We start from the raw sequence: 20,374 nt of genomic DNA on the forward strand, positions 1-20,374 counted from the left end.
GACCCAAAGCGTTTCTTTGGGTCACAATGCAGTTTGTGGTGTGTCATTAAAACCAAAAGGATCAACCTTTCCGGTGTGCTCAGAGTTTTCGGAGGTTGGGTCCCAAGGACACACTGAAATTATCTTTTTGGTCCAGAGATGAAAGAGCTTAAGAACCATGGGTTTACGGCGGAGTGTTGCTCCCTCTGTGGTGGTCTGTTGGTCTCTCTCTCGCTGTTGGTGTATGGAAGACTAACACAGGGTCTTCTCTGGTCTTCTCTCTCCTCTTTGGTCTCCTGTCTGGTCTCCTCTTCGGTCTCCTCTGTCCTCTATGTCTCCTCTCTGGTGTCCTCTGTCTCCTGTCTCCTCCCCCCGTCCCCGATTGGCCCTTGTAGTTGACCTCAGCCTTGACTTCTCTGGTGACTCTGCAGTTCTCAGCGACCCCATCGACCTCGTAACCCCCTTGACCCAGGAACAGATCCGGCTCCTCCTCTGGCACGAGGAGGAGCAGCACCGCCGAGAGGAGGAGCGGCTGAGGAGGAAGGACGAGGAGAGGAAGAGGAGGAGGAAACAGAGGAAGGAGCAAGCGGAGAGACAGAGGAACTTTGTGGCGGAGAGGCGGAGGGAGGAAGAGGAGGCTCTGAAGCAGCAGATAGCTCGAGAGGAGGAGGAGTGGAGACAGAAGGAGAAGATGAGACAGGAGGAGGCAGAGAGAGTGGCCAGGGAGAGGCAGATGGAGGAGGAGAGGAGAAGAGAGGAGGAGGCAGAGAGAGAGGCCAGGGAGAGGCAGATGGAGGAGGAGAGGAGAAGACAGGAGGAGGCAGAGAGAGAGGCCATGGAGAGGAAGATGGGGGAAGAGAGGAAGAGACAAGATGAGTTGCTGAGGGAGGCACTGGAGGCTCTAGAAGAGGAGAACGAAGAGGACGAGTGGTTGAGAGGAGACGTGTTTCAGAGTTTACCAAACCAACTAAAGGAGCGTGACTTACTCCCTCCTCCTCAACCAATACCTCCTACGCTTCTGAGCCAGGAGCTGGAATGGGAGCATGAGGAGGTGGGAGAAGGAGAGGAAGAGATCAAAGTGTCTCCCAGGAACGCTCTTCCTCCAGGATGTTCCATCTCAGACGTTACCATGACCTGTGAGAACATTAAACTGGACTACTTCCCCCCTTTGACCATCCCATACCTCAAGTCTCTCAGTCTAGAAGGTACGAGTCCACTTCTAAGCTCTATACCACCTCAAGTCTTTCATCCTAGAAGGTACTAGTCCACTTCTTACCTCTAAACCAACCCTGGTCTCTCAGTCTAGAAGGTACTAGTCCACTTTTTGGCTCTAAACCAACCCAAGTCTCTCAGTCTAGAAGGTACCGAGTCCATTTTTTAACTCTAAACCAACCCTAGTCTCTCAGTCTAGAATGTACTAGTCCACTTCTTAACTCTAAACCAACCCTAGTCTCTCAGTCTAGAAGGTACTAGTCCACTTCTTAACTCTAAACCAACCCTAGTCTCTCAGTCAAGAATGTACTAGTCCACTTCTTAACTCTAAACCAACCCTAGTCTCTCAGTCTAGAAGGTACCAGTCCACTTCTTGGCTCTATACCCCCAATAGTCCAGGAGGTACAATTTGACTACTTATTATCGGACACAACTTACAATGCGCCAGTTATCTAGTGGTTGTTAGTAGTACTAGTAGTAGTATTGGTACTTATCTGGTGGTTGTGTACAGGTAACCTCATCAGGAACATCCCAGCCGAGGCCTTTAACGGCATACCAAATCTGGAGTGGATCAACCTAGGGAAGAACCTCATCACCTCTGACGGCATCGCTGCTGCAGCTTTCAGAGTAAGACTACAACTCCAACTACACAAGCCTGCCTACAGCTACACTTAAAATACACAAACGACATGACTATTACACCCAACCAGGGCCGCTGACAGGTTTGGCTGGGCCCGGGACAAAATTCTCTCAATGCCCCCCCCCCCCCAAAAAAAAAAACACACACACCTCTACTTTCTCAGTCCCTACCCTACCCTTAAATGACGGAAATTCAAAAAAATACTCATTACTCAACAAACAATTTATTTGAACATTTTAACATTAACTTTGTGTGCAACTATTTAGGTGCGAAATGCCATGCGCCGGACTTTTGTGGTGGCAAAGTCATCAATGAGGTCATTGAAGTCCAGCTTCTTTGCAAGCTTGTGCTCTATGGAAAGCATTGCCAGCCCGTTGAGCCTCTCCTGTGACATCTTTGAGCGCAAGTAGTTTTTTATTAGCTTCAATTTGCTGAAGGCTCGCTCACCTCCAGCCACAGTCACACAGGCATGGACAGGAAGATCCTGAGCAAAATGCAGAGGTCCCCATAAATGCTCTGAAGCCCCATTTCGTATAATTTAACACAGAAAAGAATAGACTGATCAACTTGGCTAACTCTATCCCAAAGACTACAAAAGTTTAAAAATCTAAGGTTTTTTTTTTTGTTCCCAAAATTGTCAAACGCCGAAACACAACCACAGAATTCCCTTGTGCAGCTCCCAAACACATGACGTCGGGATGACAAGCCCATTTATTACGGATAAACCAAAAGGATTATTTACAACTTTAATTGGATAGGCTATGGATATGGACTGAGTGAAGTTATGGCTTTCAGAATCATACCACAATAAAACTCACGCTATTGTATTCACTTAGAGCTCATTAACTGCACATTTCATCGACCATTTTTCACTTGACCAAGGGGAATCATGTCAAGGGTACTTTTATTTATCGCCAGACCCGCGTTTATGTCCGCTGAACTTCCAGAGAATGTTTGGGGAACAAGGCGGAGCCCATTCATCTGGCGAGTTTCAAGTTAACGGCAATCAGAAACTAAGTTACAGGCTACCCCAAAACGTCACGTTTATAACCCATTCGTTACATCCAACTCTATCTAAATGGCAATTTCACATGTTGCCATGCCACTGGCTTATTTTAAACCATGAGCCGCGTTACACTGGCTGTAATTCAGCTGACTGGGAATGATTCTCAAATCAATTCATCCTGATTGGAGTGCGCAGCGCGTGCCTGCCTGAAACATTTGATTTGGACATGGGCCTATTTGCGGGGTAATGTGCATATTCTAAGATTCAATTAGATATAGGCGTATGAAACACAGTGTAATAAAGCCGTTGTGGTTATCAAATTATTCAATGCCCCCTGTCTGTCTGATATTGATCTCCGTGTGACTTGCTCATGTGGTGCTGCGCTAATATGTTTGACACGCCGCCTGTGCCTGTGTTACTTGACGACGGGGCTGGAAAAAGTTGGCCGTGTCTTACCTGGCTGTGCTGCACAGCTGCCTTTACTGGTACCTGCGGCATCACCTGAGTCTTTTCTGAAATATTTATAAAGAGATCCCCTCAGGCTTTCGGCTTCTTCCTCTCTTTTTCGCCTTTCTTTTTTTTTCAGGGCTCCTGACTTGTGCATGTTGAATCAACTCGCGCACTAATGGAATGATGTCGTCTTTTTTCTTCTCCAAAGACCAAACCATTTTGGCATAGGGGTGATAGGGGGTTATTGGCCGTTTTTTCAAGGGCAATGAAGGCAAACAATCTAGGAGTCATTAATTGAATGCAAATAAAGCACTTTTCTTCTCTAAATCAACACATTTTGAAGTATACATACAATAATTAATCCCAACTTCATGGGGGTCCAGTTATGGGGCCCCCCCATTCCAGGGCCAGTCCAGGGCCCGGGACAACATACCCGTTTGTCCCCCCCTGTCGGCGGGCCTGCACCCAACTACACTACAAAAACACAAACTACACAACAACTAGTTAACAAAACTACAAATACATAACTACACTTCCAATACATAACTGAGATTACAACTGCACTACAAACACACAAAACCACAAACTACAAGTAACTGAAGTACAACTACACCAAAATACACCAAACTACAGTACTATACAGCTTAACCACAACTACACCAGACCTAACTACCACTACACCAAACTGCAACACAACTACACCAAACTGCACTACTACTACTTCACCAAACTGCAGTACAATACAACTACACTACAAACTACACAAATCGAAACTACCGATACATATAACTACAATATAACTACGCCAAACTACAACTACAGTACAATACAACTAAACCAAACTACACTACAACACAACTACATCCTACTCGTAGTAACGGTGGATCCTGACTCTGTCCAACTGCTGCTGACCTCCTTCTCCAGGGGCTGCAGTTCCTGACACGGCTGTACCTGGACGGGAACCTTCTAGAACGGGTTCCCTCCAACCTGCCCTCCACCCTGCAGGAACTCAAGATCAACGAGAACAAGCTGAGCACCATCAAGGAGAAGAGCCTCCGAGGTCAGTTCACCTCGTGGGTTTACATGAGAACAGCTTAAAGCACACTCTGGTCTCAGGCCATGTGGTTATGTTAATTAAGGCATCGAGAAGACGTTTCTAAAGCGGCAGTGGAGATACATGTAAAGGGAGATACATGATTCATTAAGGTCAAAGGTAGGGAAAGGTTGTATATCTAACGTTTATCTTACATATTTATTATTATTATCTAAGTCAGTTGCTGTATATCTCTGCACATTATTCTAAATGTTAGTTATAGTACATCTAGCAGGTGTATTTTATTCTACAAGTTAGTTGCTGTATATCTGTGAACATTATTCAAAAAATGAGTTCATGTATATCTAACGTGTTTATTATTGTAGGTCTAAGCAGCCTGATAATCCTGGAGCTGGAGGACAACCTCCTGAGTGAGAACAACGTGGATCCGTCCGCCTTCTCCCCTCTGACCCAGCTGTTCTACCTCAGGCTGGGCCGAAACCACTTCCGCACAGTCCCTCAGGGTCTACCACCCACACTGCTGGTACGGCCTGATTACCAGTAATAACCTGTTAACCTATCCTATACCATTTCACTACGGGCATAACCTGATAACCTAAACCACCACACTACTGGTATGGCCTGATAACCAGTCTTTACCTGTTGAACTATACCACCGCACAGCTGGCATAACCTGATAACCTATACCATTACACTACTGGTATTCAACTTTGAACCCATTCCTTTATCCCTTACCTAGTTAGTTAGTGTGATGGGCTGCTGTACACTATGGGCCTGTTGAGCCCTTTAAGTCTTAGCTGTGATTAAGAGGTGACGGACCATGACTTGTCCTTCAGGAGCTGTACCTTGAGAACAACATGATTGAGGAGATCTCAGAGGTGGTCTTCAACAATACCACCAGTCTGACCCTGGTGTCCCTCAGGCACAACCGCCTGGACGAGACCAGGATGGCCCCGCTGGCCTGGATCAACCACAGGTACAATTCACATCGTCATCTCCCCGCTACACTCTTCATCCCTCCATCACCCTGCAACACTTATTCATGCATCACCCTGCTGCACTCCTCGCCGCTTCTTCCCACTCCAACTCTTCCCATCATCTCAACATCATTCAGTTTTCTAGAATCAGGATGGTGTGTCTTGACTGACTTTCTCTCCCCAGGAGCCTGGAGTCCATTGATCTGTCTCATAACGACCTCTACCTGGTTCCCTCCTACTTGCCGAGATCCCTCATTCACCTGGTTCTGGTTGGGAATCACATAGAGAGGATACCCAGTAGGTGGCTTTGGCTACCAATCACAGCAGAACACACCTGCTGCACATAGTGGGATATAACAATAATTCCCAATGTTGTTAGAGGTTGCGATATCTAGCCTCAGCTGGGTCAATGCCTGGTTAAGAGATGTAACCCCATTGAACCCTGCAGGTTATGTGTTTGCCCACATGGACCCTGGGCTGGAGTATCTGTACCTGTCCTACAACAAGCTGGACGGGCATGGCATCGAACCCGAGTCCTTCTTCGGTGCGTACCACTCCATGGTGGAGCTGTGCATGGACCACAACCAGCTGGTCTCGGTTCCGGCAGGAATCAGCCTGATGAAGGCTCTGCACTTCCTCCGGCTCAACAACAATAACATAAGGTACTAAATATTACAGTACCATAAGGTCTTTGAACTAAGGTCTGGTCTTTGAGCTATAGTGATGGTTGGGGGTGATGGTCTGGTCTTTGAGCTATAGTGATGGTTGGAGGTGATGGTCTGGTCTTTGAGCTATAGTGATGGTTGGGGTTGATGGTCTGGTCTTTGAGCTATAGTGATGGTTGGGGGTGATGGTCTGGTCTTTGAGCTATAGTGATGGTTGGGGGTGATGGTCTGGTCTTTGAGCTATAGTGATGGTTGGAGGTGATGGTCTGGTCTTTGAGCTATAGTGATGGTTGGGGGTGATGGTCTGGTCTTTGAGCTATAGTGATGGTTGGAGGTGATGGTCTGGTTTTTGAGCTATAGTGATGGTTGGGGGTGATGGTCTGGTCTTTGAGCTATAGTGATGGTTGGAGGTGATGGTCTGGTCTTTGAGCTATAGTGATGGTTGGAGGTGATGGTCTGGTCTCTGAGCTGTGGTTCCCGTTCCAGGAGCATCCCAGAGGATAGCCTGTGTGAGCCAGGGATGGAGGCAGACGCCACCCTGGTGGCTGTGAGGCTGGAGAACAACCGAATAGACCCCGACAGCATCTCCAGCAGCAGCTTCTCCTGCGTCCGCGCCACCTCCAGTGTGGTCTTCAAACCACAGAGGAAAGACTGAACCACTTCTCCAAACACTGTCCATCACCAGGCTAACTACAAAGACTGGAGCTCTCCATCGCACTATAGCCCTGCCATGCTCATCCTTTGGTGTGCTTTCCCCACTGAAGACTACACATGTGCCCGGTAGTGTAACAAAATACCTGGTAGCATAACAAAGTACCAGGTTCCAAGAGTACCAGGTTTAGGGGTGGAGATAGCGATACTGCAAGCCACTGGTCCACAGAACAACCCGACATGAGACTGAGAAGAATGGCTGTGAAGGCAACACAGATCCCCAGACCTTCTCCTTGCACTGACCAAACCCCACCTGGTCGGGGGCCATTCGTGCGCAGCTCATGTACGAATGACATCCATTGGAACTGAAGTGTAGCCAACATCTGGGTTTCTCGTCATAAATTGACACGGGAATGCTGCCTGTACTGTAATCTGCACAGATTGAGAGTACTAGATAGACACATAGATAGTACTTTATTAACCCAGGATGGGAAATTATGTTTTTCTAAGTTAGGAAGCGTAGACTGTTGACAGTACATTGGTCAGCAGAATTCAACAAGTTAGTACTTTTACCAAAAGGATGTGTATTTAGTGATTAAATATCAATTAACCTTTTGTATTGATATAGCATTCATGAAAAAGAGTGAAACAAAAAGGGAAAAATAGGTCAAACACAAAACACAACACTGAAACTGTAAAATGAGGACAAGCTATTACCAGCATCATTAGCAAAGTCAAACAAAAAGCCTTATAACATAAAGTGCCATGTATCGCGATGAAGGAACAGCGTGCTTACAGACAGCATGTTCAGAGAGTGTTAAAAATAACTTTTTAGTATTGTAATGAATGTTTCAAAAAGTTGTATTTTCTTTGCCTTTTTTGCCCACTTGCTAAATAAAGTAAATCACACAACTACCGCCACATCTCTGTCTTATGAAAGAAAAGGAACAACAACACTAACACAAAGAAACACCCACACTACAGATCCCCTCAGACCCTGCCTGAATATGTTACAGAGAAGAGCTCATGTAGAAACATCTAACAGATTTCCAACCGTCTGGAAAATATGAGTTCCCAACATCCAAGTCTAGAGCCGTGTGACTTCAGTTGTTTTTATATTCCAGTAGTTGTGAATTAACGTCCACTCGCCAGTTTCCATTCATTAGTTACAGCGCTGTTGGCCGTTCACTGTCCCTCCTGTACTGGGTTCTACAGGACATGGGGGACCCGGTCTGATCTAGTAGACACCCATCTGGGTAAGGGTTTGGTAAGTCTGGGATATGGCAAGGCAGTCTACTCCCCAGGTAACAATCATGTGGAGGTCCTATACTAAACATCTAGCATGATCTGGTAAAATAGTCAAAGTGTCTGGTTAGTAAGTCTACTCTACAAGTAACCATCATGTGGAGGTCCTGTTCTAAACATCTAGAACGATCTGGTTAAAAAGAAAAGACAAAGTGTCTGGTTAGTAAGTCCACTCTAGAAGTAAGCATCATCCTGAGGTCCTGTTCTAAAATCTAGCTTGATCTGTTAAAAAAAAAGGCACCTCTACAAGTAACCAACCATCATCTGGATGTCCTGTTCCAAACATCTAGATGGCTGTTATGTGTGGTTATCTCTCAGGGCTGGATCCTGTGAAGCACCTACAGAAGGTTCTTATGCATATGGATCTGTTCTGTGCAGCACTGAAAGACTGATCCTATAGCCAGACCGATGATAGTTTGGAAAATATGAGAACCCCGAGACCTAAGCCCTATTGATACCACAGCCCAGACCCTCCACCATGTTGGTTTGTCTGCGAGCCAAGCCAGAGCACATTTATCAGCTTCCTGCTGTCCTCAGCAGAAAATATCAGCCATGGCTGGAAAAAGTGAAGAGTGTCATGCAGCAACAAAGCCCAAACGGGGGGCAATGAACTAACATTTCCCTTCTTGGAAGGAATGGGAAACCCTAAGCCTAAATATCAGGAGGTTATCTGACTCTTCAGCTCTGCTGCTACTAACCTATCTTCTGATGCTAAACTCTACCACTAACCTGTGTTTTGCCCCGATGGATACAAACACATCAACCATTGGATAGGATCTGTGGGACACTGTGTATGGCAGCCAACGTTTTAAATCAATGAAACGTTTCTCACTAGGAAAAAAATAAATAAATATGAAATAACATTTAATTTTTTCAACCAAAAAAACGAACTGAAAGGTTGTAAACCCCACTGAGTGCTGACAGGACAGGCGTTCATTGAGGAGCAGCTGTTAAGCCATTCAAGTTAAGCTATCATGTTTAGGATGGCGACAGGCCATACAGTATGTTCTGTATACAGACCTCTCCAGCTAACTACTCTGGCACCAGTTCAAAGCCGTTGATTAGAAGCACATGGTCGTCAACAATGCTCAGTGAAAAGCAGTGCAATGAGCCCAGACGGCAGCATTTTATCCTGATGAGGTGGTCCCAGCAGAGGCAAGGGTCTGGTTTCAGGGAGGGGTGAGTGGACCAGAGTGAGATCTTCTGTGTGAACACCAGGACACAGCTGATGTTGAGAGGAGATGCCCATAACCCCTCCAGAATACAGACCGTCAGATCCACAGACCCCCTGGTGATGCAGGTAGGATATGCTCTTGATACATTCCTTCCTTTACACTGTAGAAAGACTTTACTGCCTTGTGATACAGGTAGAATATGCTCTGGATACACACCTTGCTGTACACTGTAGAAAGACTTTACTGCCTTGTGACGCAGGTAGGATATTCTCTCGATATACACCTTACTGTACACTGTAGAAAGACTTTAGACTTTCTCTTGATGTTACACACCTTCCTGTGTGTCTTATTACAACAAATACTTTAGCAACTGATGATACCGGAAGGATATGCTCCTCAGGTGATCTTTCTTGCTTTGAAATTATTTTTTAGATTTTATTTATGTAGACTCATTTAGGATTATTTTGCCTTTTATCAGAACTATCTTCTCATAAGAAGATTTTCAGTGGTGAAAGCCTTGTTTCAAACCCCTAGCGGTCTCCTCAGAGCCCTGCAGAGCTCCTGAGCCGAGTTACCAGAGGTGAGCAGCACTCAGGTTACACGGCTGGAGGAAGTGCACTCTGAGGGCTGCAGACAGACGAGCCCCCAGGTACACGCATAGTACTACAATAACAAACAGAAGTACTGGATAAACACAGAGTAGTACTCCAGACACAGAGACTAAAACGATTAGATGCACTAAGTGTAGACTCGGTAGAGGTATTGTAGTACTTTTGCCCTATTTCCGTTTGACTTATGCTTATATTAGTATTTATCATTTTGTATTATGCATTTTTCAGTTTAGGTTTTCTACTACTTCTTTTTATCTAATTCTAATCTAATAATTGTTTCAGCTTGAGTAGAGCTTGAATAGTATTCCATTGAGCTGTAGTATTACTAGTTTTAGAGATTGTATTAACACATGTTAGAGTGACCTAAGATGTTACGATACATGGTGAACAAGAACAGGGTTTAGAGCGTTTCAATACATGGTGAACAGGGAGAGGGTTTAGAGCGTTTCAATACATGGTGAACAGGGAGAGGGTTTAGAGCGTTTCAATACATGGTGAACAGGGAGAGGGTTTAGAGCGTTTCAATACATGGTGAACAGGGAGAGGGTTTAGAGCGTTTCAATACATGGTGAACAGGGAGAGGGTTTAGATAGTTTAGATACAGGGTGGACAGGAACAGGGTTTAGATACAGGGTGGACAGGAACAGGGTTTAGATACAGGGTGGACAGGAACAGGGTTTAGATACAGGGTGGACAGGAACAGGGTTTAGATACAGGGTGGACAGGAACAGGGTTTAGATACAGGCTGAACAGGGAAAGAGTTTAGTTACAGGCTGAACAGGGAGAGGGTTGAGCTGCAGGCTGAACAGGGAGAGGGTTTAGAGGGTTGAGCTGCAGGCTGAACAGGGAGAGGGTTGAGCTGCAGGCTGAACAGGGAGAGGGTTGAGCTGCAGGCTGAACAGGGAGAGGGTTGAGCTGCAGGCTGAACAGGGAGAGGGGCTGGCTGGTATGTGCTGTGGAGGGTACTGGACCACCACATAGCTGTGGGCTGACTGAGGAGCCGTCCAGAGTCACGCGACCACAGCGAGTTGTCCCGCATGGCAAGAATGAGGAACAGAAACATTAGTGTTGGCGGCAGAGAGGGGTTTCCACTGAATCATCCCACTCCTGGATGGAAACTCTGCTGGATGAATGTGGAGCATCCTGTGGGGGTAGCAACACCGCTAACAACCTGGTATAGTCATCTGGTTGACCATGAACAACAACCTGGTTTACTGTGTCAAACAACTTGGTTTACAATGTCAAACAACCTTGCCTGGATTACTATGTCAAACCACCTGGTTTACCATGAATAAACAACCTGGTTTACCATGACTAACAACCTGGTTTACCATAACTACTACCTGGTCCTCAATGACTAACAACCTGGTTTACCATGCCCTGTTGTCTCTTTACATCATGGTGTGGTCCTCTTTCTATTGGTTCAAAGTGATGACATCATGGTCTGGTCCCTTTCTATTGGTTCACGGTGATGACATCATGGTCTGGTCCCTTTCCATTGGTTCAAAGTGATGACATCACAGTTTGGTCCTTTTACTTTTTGGTACTGAAGCCATCTTTAATCCTCTCCCTTCACCCTTACAGAGAGGTCTCCCATCAACTCCACCATGAAGCTGTTCTTGTTGCTATGCCTACTGGCTCTCGGAAATGCTAAACCCTACCAGCCAATCAATGTCCAGGAGTTCCTCAGAAACTATGACATGATGATGGCTGACGCCGGCGACGACGACGATAATGATATCGATGACGAGGATGAAGAGTCGAAGGAGGAGGAGGAGGAGGAGGAGGAAGAGTCGGAAGAAGAGGAAGAGGAGGTTGAAGACTGCCCAGCTGGGTGCCAGTGTTGGCCAAGGGTGGTGCAGTGCTCTGATCAGGGTGAGTTCACGCAACACGTGAACCACTCTGTTTAACGTCTCTCAGAGAACATCATTAGTATCTATAACTTGGCTCATCGCTCAGGGGACATGTAACATAATTATTGGTTTGTGAACTTATATATTGCGTCTAAACGATGAATGAAATGCATTTAACGTGGAGTCATGCTTACAGGCCTGATCGCCATCCCTGGGAAGATCCCTGAGGACACCGTCATGATCGACCTCCAGAACAACGACATCACCGACGTCGGCGAGAACGCCTTCAAAGGCATCCACAAGCTCTATGTAAGGCCATGTCCTGTCTGACATCAGTATCGTACAGTGCCTGTTTGGAAGGGATATGAAAGCATAACAGCTGTGTCGCAACTGTCCCGTCCACCGCCACCGCCAGGCCCTGTTCCTGATCAACAACAAGATCACCAAGATCCACCCCAAAGCCTTCAAGAACATGGATCACCTGAAGCTGCTCTACCTGTCCTACAACCTGCTGACGGAGATCCCCGCCAACCTGCCCCGCAACATCCTGGAGCTACGTTTCCATGGGAACCGCATCAACACCATCCAGAAGGAGGCCTTCAAAGGCCTGAGGAACCTGAACGTCCTCGGTAATAGGCTGGACACCACACAGAGATACACACCTACCACTGCATCACTGGAGCTACTGGCTCTGTGTTGACCACTGTGTGTGTTATGCCCACAGAGATGAGTGCTAACCCACTTGCTAACAGTGGGATCGCCCTTGGAGCGTTCGATGGCATGTCCAGCCTTTACATTGGGATGGCAGAGGCCAAACTCACCGCTGTGCCAAAAGGTATGCTCCTTCTGTACAGACACACACACACACACATCCTACGAACAACACACACTCACACACACACCAGTGCCTTGTCTACAGACAGACCCTGATGAGCAATTGTTTTTATGCGTTTGAACCACACAAGTCACAAAAGTTAACATATGATTTAACGGTCAGTATAGGTGGAAACCTATTCTTTAAGTAAGTGAAAAGTGAATGAGATGGGATCTAAAATATACAGATTTGTTCAAGGCTTAATGTGATGTGTGGTCCCCCAGACTTGCCCGCATCCATCACAGAACTGAGTCTGGACTACAATAAGATCTCCAAGGTGGAAATAGAAGACTTCATCAGATACGGAGAACTGCAGAGGTGAGAAAACATCCCCATGCTATATCCCGAAACAATTCGCGATTTTTAAGTGAAACAACATGTCCACTGAACTACTTTATGTCGTCTTCTCTTTCTGGGGGACTCTCTTTCAGACTGGGCCTGAGTTTTAACCAGATCAAATCCGTGGAGAACGGCAGTCTGGCTCACATCCCCAAAATCCGGGAGATCTGCCTGGACAACAACAAGCTGAGGAAGGTCCCAGCAGAACTCGGCTCGCTGCGCAACCTCCAGGTCAGATCTTTACTGAAGATACCTCCGTGTGGCTTATGCAGCTGCCAGTAATGGGGGATTCCTATTTGGTTCCTATCAGAGCTCTCTCTGCATAGCATGTTAACATAAAACCTTTATAAACCAAGTGGAAATGACCATGACAGTACATGTCCCTGTGGGTTCCCAGGTGGTCTACCTCCATGCCAACAAAATCAGCAGTGTGGGCGTCAATGACTTCTGCCCCGTCAGCCTGGGCAGTAAGAAGAAGAAGTACACGGGCATCAGTCTGTTTGCTAACCCCTTCAAGTACTGGAACGTGCAGCCGGCCGCCTTCCGTTGTGTCAGCGGGGGCAGGGTAGTGCAGCTGGGCAACTTCAGGAGGAGGAAGTAGAGGCCGACCTGGTGAGCTCCACCCGGCCTGAACAGCAGGGGCTCTTAAACCTTCTCATCCCGGGACCCAAAAAAGAGTGGAAAGTTTGGAAAGGATCACCCATTCTGGTGTGCTCAGTTTTCCAGGCCTTGTCAGACCCACCTCCAGATGGATCGCCACCCATTTTGGGCCCAAAGTTTAAGAAACGCTGCTTTACAGGTACCTCGGCCCGACAAAAGACGAGGCTGGAGGATCAGATAGAGCCATGCTAACAAACATACACAGCACATTTAGTAGTTATACAGGGTGTATGTTGAACTATTTAGAATAAACGTACATAATGTAAATATATTAACCATAATGTCTATTATTAGGTTTAAAAAAAGTCTATGCATGTGTTCCGTCTTGGGCCATCCTCTCATTATGTCACTGTTCTTCTGTCCTATCAGGGCTTTCCGTGTTATACTTGCTCACTTCCTGGACTGTAATCTGCATCTAATGCATATGTAATCTTATTGAAGGCATGTAACCACATGCGGAACTTCAGCATTATGATCCAAACTGGCTGACCTGACCACAGCTACCATCAGAACCAGGACACAGAATCACATCCCTTATGTTCAGGTCATCTCCTGCACCCAACTTAGAGTGGGTGGAGATAGGCTTGGATTGGCTGGAGATAGGAATAGAGTGGGTGGAGCACTACCAGGATTAGGGTTGGCAATAGTTGTGTGGGTAGGAGCTGGCCACGGAGTGGTTGGAGCTAGGCCATGGAGTGGTTGGAGCTAGGCCATGGAGTGGTTGGAGCTAGGCCACGGAGTGGTTGGAGCTAGGCCATGACTCATAGGCTTGTCAAATAAACCCATAGAGCTGCTCAAACTGAACAATAAGACCAGCAGCTTCATATCAACAATGTCCAGATTTGAGAAACACTTAAAAACTAGCAAACATTCATCTTCAAACCTGCATTTTAGTGGCATTGTGTCATGACTCTATTTAGAGGCTTTCCATCATATCAATGTGTAAAGAGCAACAGGTCAAGCAGGTCTGACTGTACCTCCAAATTGTTTTTGGGGATCTTTGTAAATACATGTTTCAATTGGAGAGCTCTGTGGGCCATGTTCTGTGATACCAAAGAACACTCAGATTTCTCCAAATGATACATTATTAAACTAATAATAGCTTATCTAACGCCGAGATCACAGTGGAAACTCGTAATAACTATTTTGCCAGGAAACCATCCAGCAGAGCTTAATAGCATTGTATTCATGTTCTAAAGAATGAGACGTTCATTAACTGTTGGTTTGTGACTTTGAAGGAGAAATATAAAAATCTGGAGACACGCTGTTAGTCTAGAGCAGAGATTAGACAATTTTACCGTAGAAAGGAGGGGAAGAGGAACATGCATAGTCTCATGTTAGGTTCAAGTTCAACTCTTATTCTCGGATTCACAGATCACAGAGTCAGACTGAGCAATGGTACGAGATAATACTGGATCATTCTAGATGATACTAGATAATCAGTATGAAGCGTTTTCAGCTCAACACAGCAAGGCATTTCAGGACATATGTATCATTCTAATTTCTTAAAGTTAATTTGTCATATGGGCATTAGAGATCAAGTACTTAATGACCATGAAATGCTTGAATTTTAGCTTCATCAACTATACTATTTTTTCATGCCAGACCATCTCCATTCAGGATTCTGTTCCAAGGATGAAGAAAGAGCTGTAGCTTCTTTAGGTGTTGTGATACATAAGGTCTGCTTATTTGGTGATACTATCCTCACAAATGGTGCTAGCGTATTTATTATGTTGCTCAATAAACACTTGTTGTTATCTGCTGTGTTTTCTTTATAAAGGATGAGTCTGGGGCTGGCCAAATAGCAATATTAACTATTAAGACTAAAATGGTTAGCTCTACTAGTAGATAGCAAACAGTGCCATGTTAGCCGCTCTACAAGTATTTTATGCTAGGGGCTAAAGGTTAGCAGCTCTGCCAGTAGATGGAGCTATGTGCAAAAGTTCAGCAGCTTTCCCAATAGATTAAGATAGGTGCTAAAGGTTAGCAGCTCTACCATAAGATGGAGCTAGGGTCTAAAGGTTAGCAGCTCTGCCAGTAGATGGAGCTATGCACTTAAGGTTAGCAGCTCTGCCAGTAGATGGAGCTATGCACTTAAGGTTAGCAGCTCTACCAGTATATGGAGCTAGATGCTGAAGGTTAGCAGCTCAAACAGTAGACAGAGATATTTGTTTACGGTTTGCAGCTCTACCAGTAGGTGGATATAGGTGCTTAACATTAGCTCTACCAGTAGATGGAGCTATGCACTTAAGGTTCACAGCTAAAGCAGTAGACAGAGCTAGGTACTAAAGGTTAGCATCTATGCCAGTAAATGGAGCTAGGTGTTAACAGTTAGCATCTCTACCAGTAGATGGAGCTAGGTGTTAAAGGTAAGCATCTCTACCAGTAGATGGAGCTAGGTGTTAACAGCAGTGTTGTTTTCGTCAGGCAAGACGAAAACGAAAATGACGTCGTCAGACCCCTTTTTTCCATGACGAAAACGAGACTAAGACGAACGTCACCAAAGCCATATAAAGACTAAAATGTGACGAAAAATTTAGACATTTTCGTCAGACGAGAACTAGACGAGACTAAATTGTTAGTGAGAGCATGTGAGCGGAGCGGAGCGTGGAGCGGGTGGTGGAGCGGAGCGGAAGAAATACGTTGGAGCGGGTTGGAGCGCAGAGCGGTTTTAAATTCAAAGGCCGGAGCGGGGATTTGACTCCGCTCCAATCCGCTCTAGTCCGCTCCAATTTTAACTGCTTCTAGCGGCTTACATGTAGGTGGTTCACGTAGAATAGAATGGGTTTCAATGGGAGCATCCAAGCAACCTGATTGGATAAAACGCGTCACGTGAGACCCTTCCACCCCCCCCCCCCCCCCCCGCAACACTGGCTCGTGTGCTCGCGCGCAGCTGCGCCTGCACGCACACGGCACACACACACTCATACACTACAGAGAGAGGCTGGTGGACGAGTTTTCGTCGGACTAAAACTAGACTAAAACCTTTTGAGTTTTCGTCAGACTAAAACTAGACTAAAACTTTCAAAGATAGAAATGACTAAAATGGGACTAAAACTAAGAAGCATTTCGTCAAAAAGACTAAGACTAAAACTAAATCTAAAATGCCTGCCAAAAACAACACTGGTTAACAGTTAGCATCTCTACCAGTAGATGGAGCTAGGTGTTAACAGTTAGCTGCTCTACCAGTAGATGGAGCTAGGTGTTAACAGTTAGCAGCTCTACCAGTATATGGAGCTAGGTGATAACAGTTAGCAGCTCTAACAGCAGATGGAGCTAGGTGTTAACAGTAGATGGACCAAAGGCTAAATGTTAGCAGCTCTAGCAGTAGATGGAGCTAGATGCTAAAAGGTCAGCAGCTAGCATTGCTGTTATAATATAACATGGATGAGGAGCAGGGGGCTTTGTACTGCTCCCCCCTCCCCTCTGCTTTCTCTCAGAACACATGGAACACATCTGCTGGTTGGCTAGAATCTCTCAGCCACGTCTCTCTCCTTCTCACAAGCACACGCACACACACAGCAGAGACTAGACCCCTAGAGTCCGGACCCCCTAGACACCCTCTAGAGACCGGAGCCCTTAGAGACAGCATCGACTGGAAACAGACCACCTACAGAGAAGACCCCTCGTGATCAGACCCTCACAGAGACCTACTGAGGACCCCCCCAGAGACCAGAACATCTGGAGACCCTCTAGAGTCCAGGGCCCCCAAGGGACCAGGGCGTAGAGTCCGGGCAGGAAGGGGACCCCGAGAAAACAAACATCCACCTGGATAGCATGTTGTTTCAGGGGGTCTCATTGTTACGTAAGCCTGTGTTTTGTTCCCGTCTGCTCCTTGAGAAACTTCACTTCTGCTTTGGACTCTGATTAATGAGAGATGGGGGAGTTTTGTCCCCAGGAAAACTTGGATCAGGCGCTGAAAGCTGCGGATTCCGGGGAGAATCACAACATGTGGAAAAGCAGCGAGAAAGGCTTAGGCTGCCACACTATGTATCAGAACTGAGAGAGAGAGGGAGGCAGAGGGAGAGAGAGGGCGAGAGGGAGAATGTGTAAGCATGTGGATGGTTGTGGAGGTACAGAGGGAAAATTCCAGACCACAGTCCTATTAAACACCTAATGAGTTTACCATGGGAGCTTCCTAGAAACGGTCCGTCTGTACAGACATTGAGATACAGGGGACAGGAACCCAGACTGGGACAGACCTACAGTAACACAGGCCTACAGTAACCCAGACTGGGACAGACCTACAGTAACACAGGCCTACAGTAACAGCGATTAGCAGAGACAATAATAGAGTGGGTGAACAGAAAACAAAGTAAAAGAGACAGTAACAGAGTAGGGGAGACCTACAGTAACAGAGAAGGAGAGACAGTAGCAGAGGAGAGACAGGATTGGAGAGACCATAACAGAGAGGGGGAGATAGTATAAGAGTAGGAGCGACAGTAACAGAGAAAGAGAGAAATAAACAGAATAGGAATGAAAGCAAAGGGGTAGGAGAAACAGCTACAGACGAGCAGCTCAATGCAGAAAGCTGTCGTCCACAAATAAAAAAACCTATAGGCAGGAGACAACAGTCTCCAACTCTGTGCTTTTGGGCCAAGGCAGAAGTATTTGGCAACGCGGGAGTTGCTCACTAATGTGCTCCATATGGTTCCAAATGTCAACATCACAGCACTCAAGTCGTTACATGTGGTAGCACTGTTAGCATACAACAGATTAGACTATCTTTTATGTACCAGACGACAGCCATAGTACACTATAGATATGATTGATGACCTGAGGCGCGGAGACAGCGCTATAGAGGACCTGTGGAAGCACGGTGTGTTTGCGGCGTGGCAGTGTTGACCTGAACTGGGCTCAGAGAAACAGCAGGAGGCGGCTGGCATGGCCCCATTGTCAGATAGCCAGCACAGTACAGAAGCAAGAAAAGATCCAGACACATTATTGGGTTTTCTCTTATCAACATTTTGTACTGTATATAATTGTATTATTCATTATTAACTAATAGTTCTGGTGGAAGTGAACAGAGCAGTTTCTGCTACCAGAGGTTCCTGCTTCTCCTGCTTCTCACACTCCTCCTCCTCTCCTCTCCTCTCCTCTGGGACTGAATTCCTCCTCTCACAGCTCCATGTGGAAAAACAATCGCTTCACTGAACCCTGAGGACAGTACAATAACACAGAGACCTACTGAGGTACACTATCAGAGAGACCTACTGAGGTACACCATCACAGAGACCTACTGAGGTACACCATCAAAGAGACCTACTGAGGTACACCATCAGACCTATTGAGGTACACCATCAGACCTATTGAGGTACACCATCAGACCTACTGAGGTACACCATCAGACCTATTGAGGTACACCATCACAGAGACCTACTGAGGTACACCATCACAGAGACCTATTGAGGTACACCATCACAGAGACCTACTGAGTGCACCATCACAGAGACCTACTGAGGTACACCATCACAGAGACCTACTGAGGTACACCATCAGACATACGGAGACGGACATGTAACCATCCAACATGACCCATATTGTTTACTAATGTAATAGATTAACGGCACTAAATGAGGACATTCTCTTATCACATGATTGCACATCACCTTTTTGTTATTACAAATATTAGGATAGTAATGTCTTTGTTATATTGTTTACAAAACTTTCCTCTACCACCACATGGTTTAAAGGCGCCTCTTGAAAGATTAAAGAACTAAATAGAACCGTTAAATACAAAAGTCTGTCAAGGTTAGGGTATGCAATTATTTTAGAAAAAATTCTTGGCAAGAATCAATCAATAAATCTAATGCTCTGCCAAACTAAATAAAGTAAAAGATTTATTTTGGGTAGATATTTTTTCTTTTTTCCAAAAATGCCTAGCCTAGCTTTAAGGAATGGTCCAGCAGTCCAGCATATGCCTACATTATTTATAGCCGCTTGAAGGTGTCCAAACGGGAAGAACACAGAACACTGGCCTTGTGTTGCGCTTCAGAAGCTGGATGAGTCACTTACTTCGCACCTGCTGTCAGTTAACTAAGCCTGGCTCCCAGGGGCCCTCATCCCCAGAGTAGTAGTATGTTTTACTGGCTCCCAGAGGCCCTCATGACCAGAGTACTAGTATGTTTTACTGGCTCCCTGGGGCCCTCATGACCAGAGTACGAGTATGCCAGTGTACTAGCTGTTTTACTGAGCCTTGCTCCCAGGGGCTCTCATGGCCAGAGTTCTAGTATGTTTCTGCTGAGCCTGTCTACCAGGGTCCCCTTATGACCATGAGCTCATGTGTTTATTGAGTTTTCTCCTCTGTGAGTTCGCAGCCAGCTCTTTCTCAGAGACTGAAGTGGAAGAGATAATTGTGAGTGGTCAGCTTGTGGGTGGGTGTCTGCTGTAATCCAGTCTGAACCGCCCGTCAGAGCCCGTGGAACGCCATCCTGACAGTCAAACAGACCCTGGCACAGATCATTAGCCACAGTAAAAACATTCTCCAGGCTCTGGCCCTCTTCCCAGGGAAGGAAAAGTTTGAAGGTGTTCATAATTGTTACCACACCTGTAAGGCCTCAGGCATAATGCCCCAGTCATGAGGCCCAGTCTGGCTTAGGCTACATGGGATGAATACTGTTGTGGACCCCCTCTGATCTTCTGGTAGACACTGATCTTCTGGTAGGTCCCTCACATGGTTCCTATCTCATGTGTTTTGCTGCTACATTTACACAGATGTTCATGAGGAGGTCCTGAAAGTAGATATTTTATTCGACCATGGCTGCCGACAATAAAGATTACCTTATATGATCCTCCAATGGAGGTCTACCGTGAGAGCCTTTATGTTTTGAAGGTAGTTTGAGGATTAAGAAGAACTTCCAAGTCCTGCCTAGTTTTATGTCCGTTTGGGTTTGGGCTGTATGGTTGTACAGTATGGTGGGGCA

General features: G+C 46.1%; 3 protein-coding genes across 5 annotated transcripts in view; 2 read left to right on the forward strand and 1 right to left on the reverse strand.

The window, feature by feature from the left end:
* cenpp (centromere protein P) overlaps positions 1-20,374 on the reverse strand; it is a 39,914-nt gene that overhangs the window by 3,145 nt on the left and 16,395 nt on the right. The gene's annotated exons all lie outside the window — the stretch shown is intronic.
* ecm2 (extracellular matrix protein 2, female organ and adipocyte specific) lies at positions 28-7,546 on the forward strand. The gene is made up of 8 exons (XM_060068766.1): positions 28-1,184; positions 1,703-1,818; positions 4,212-4,347; positions 4,707-4,864; positions 5,178-5,317; positions 5,503-5,615; positions 5,767-5,980; positions 6,470-7,546. Exons 1-8 carry the CDS (start codon positions 311-313, stop codon positions 6,636-6,638), a joined length of 1,920 nt encoding a protein of 639 aa, XP_059924749.1. The 5' UTR covers positions 28-310; the 3' UTR covers positions 6,639-7,546.
* Positions 9,072-15,208, forward strand: aspn (asporin (LRR class 1)). The gene is made up of 8 exons (XM_060068770.1): positions 9,072-9,239; positions 11,310-11,600; positions 11,775-11,887; positions 11,994-12,207; positions 12,303-12,413; positions 12,677-12,770; positions 12,884-13,022; positions 13,189-15,208. Exons 2-8 carry the CDS (start codon positions 11,333-11,335, stop codon positions 13,390-13,392), a joined length of 1,143 nt encoding a protein of 380 aa, XP_059924753.1. The 5' UTR covers positions 9,072-9,239; positions 11,310-11,332; the 3' UTR covers positions 13,393-15,208.

The sequence above is a fragment of the Gadus macrocephalus genome, chromosome 13 (assembly GCF_031168955.1).
Source record: "Gadus macrocephalus chromosome 13, ASM3116895v1".
Lineage (NCBI taxonomy): Eukaryota > Metazoa > Chordata > Actinopteri > Gadiformes > Gadidae > Gadus > Gadus macrocephalus.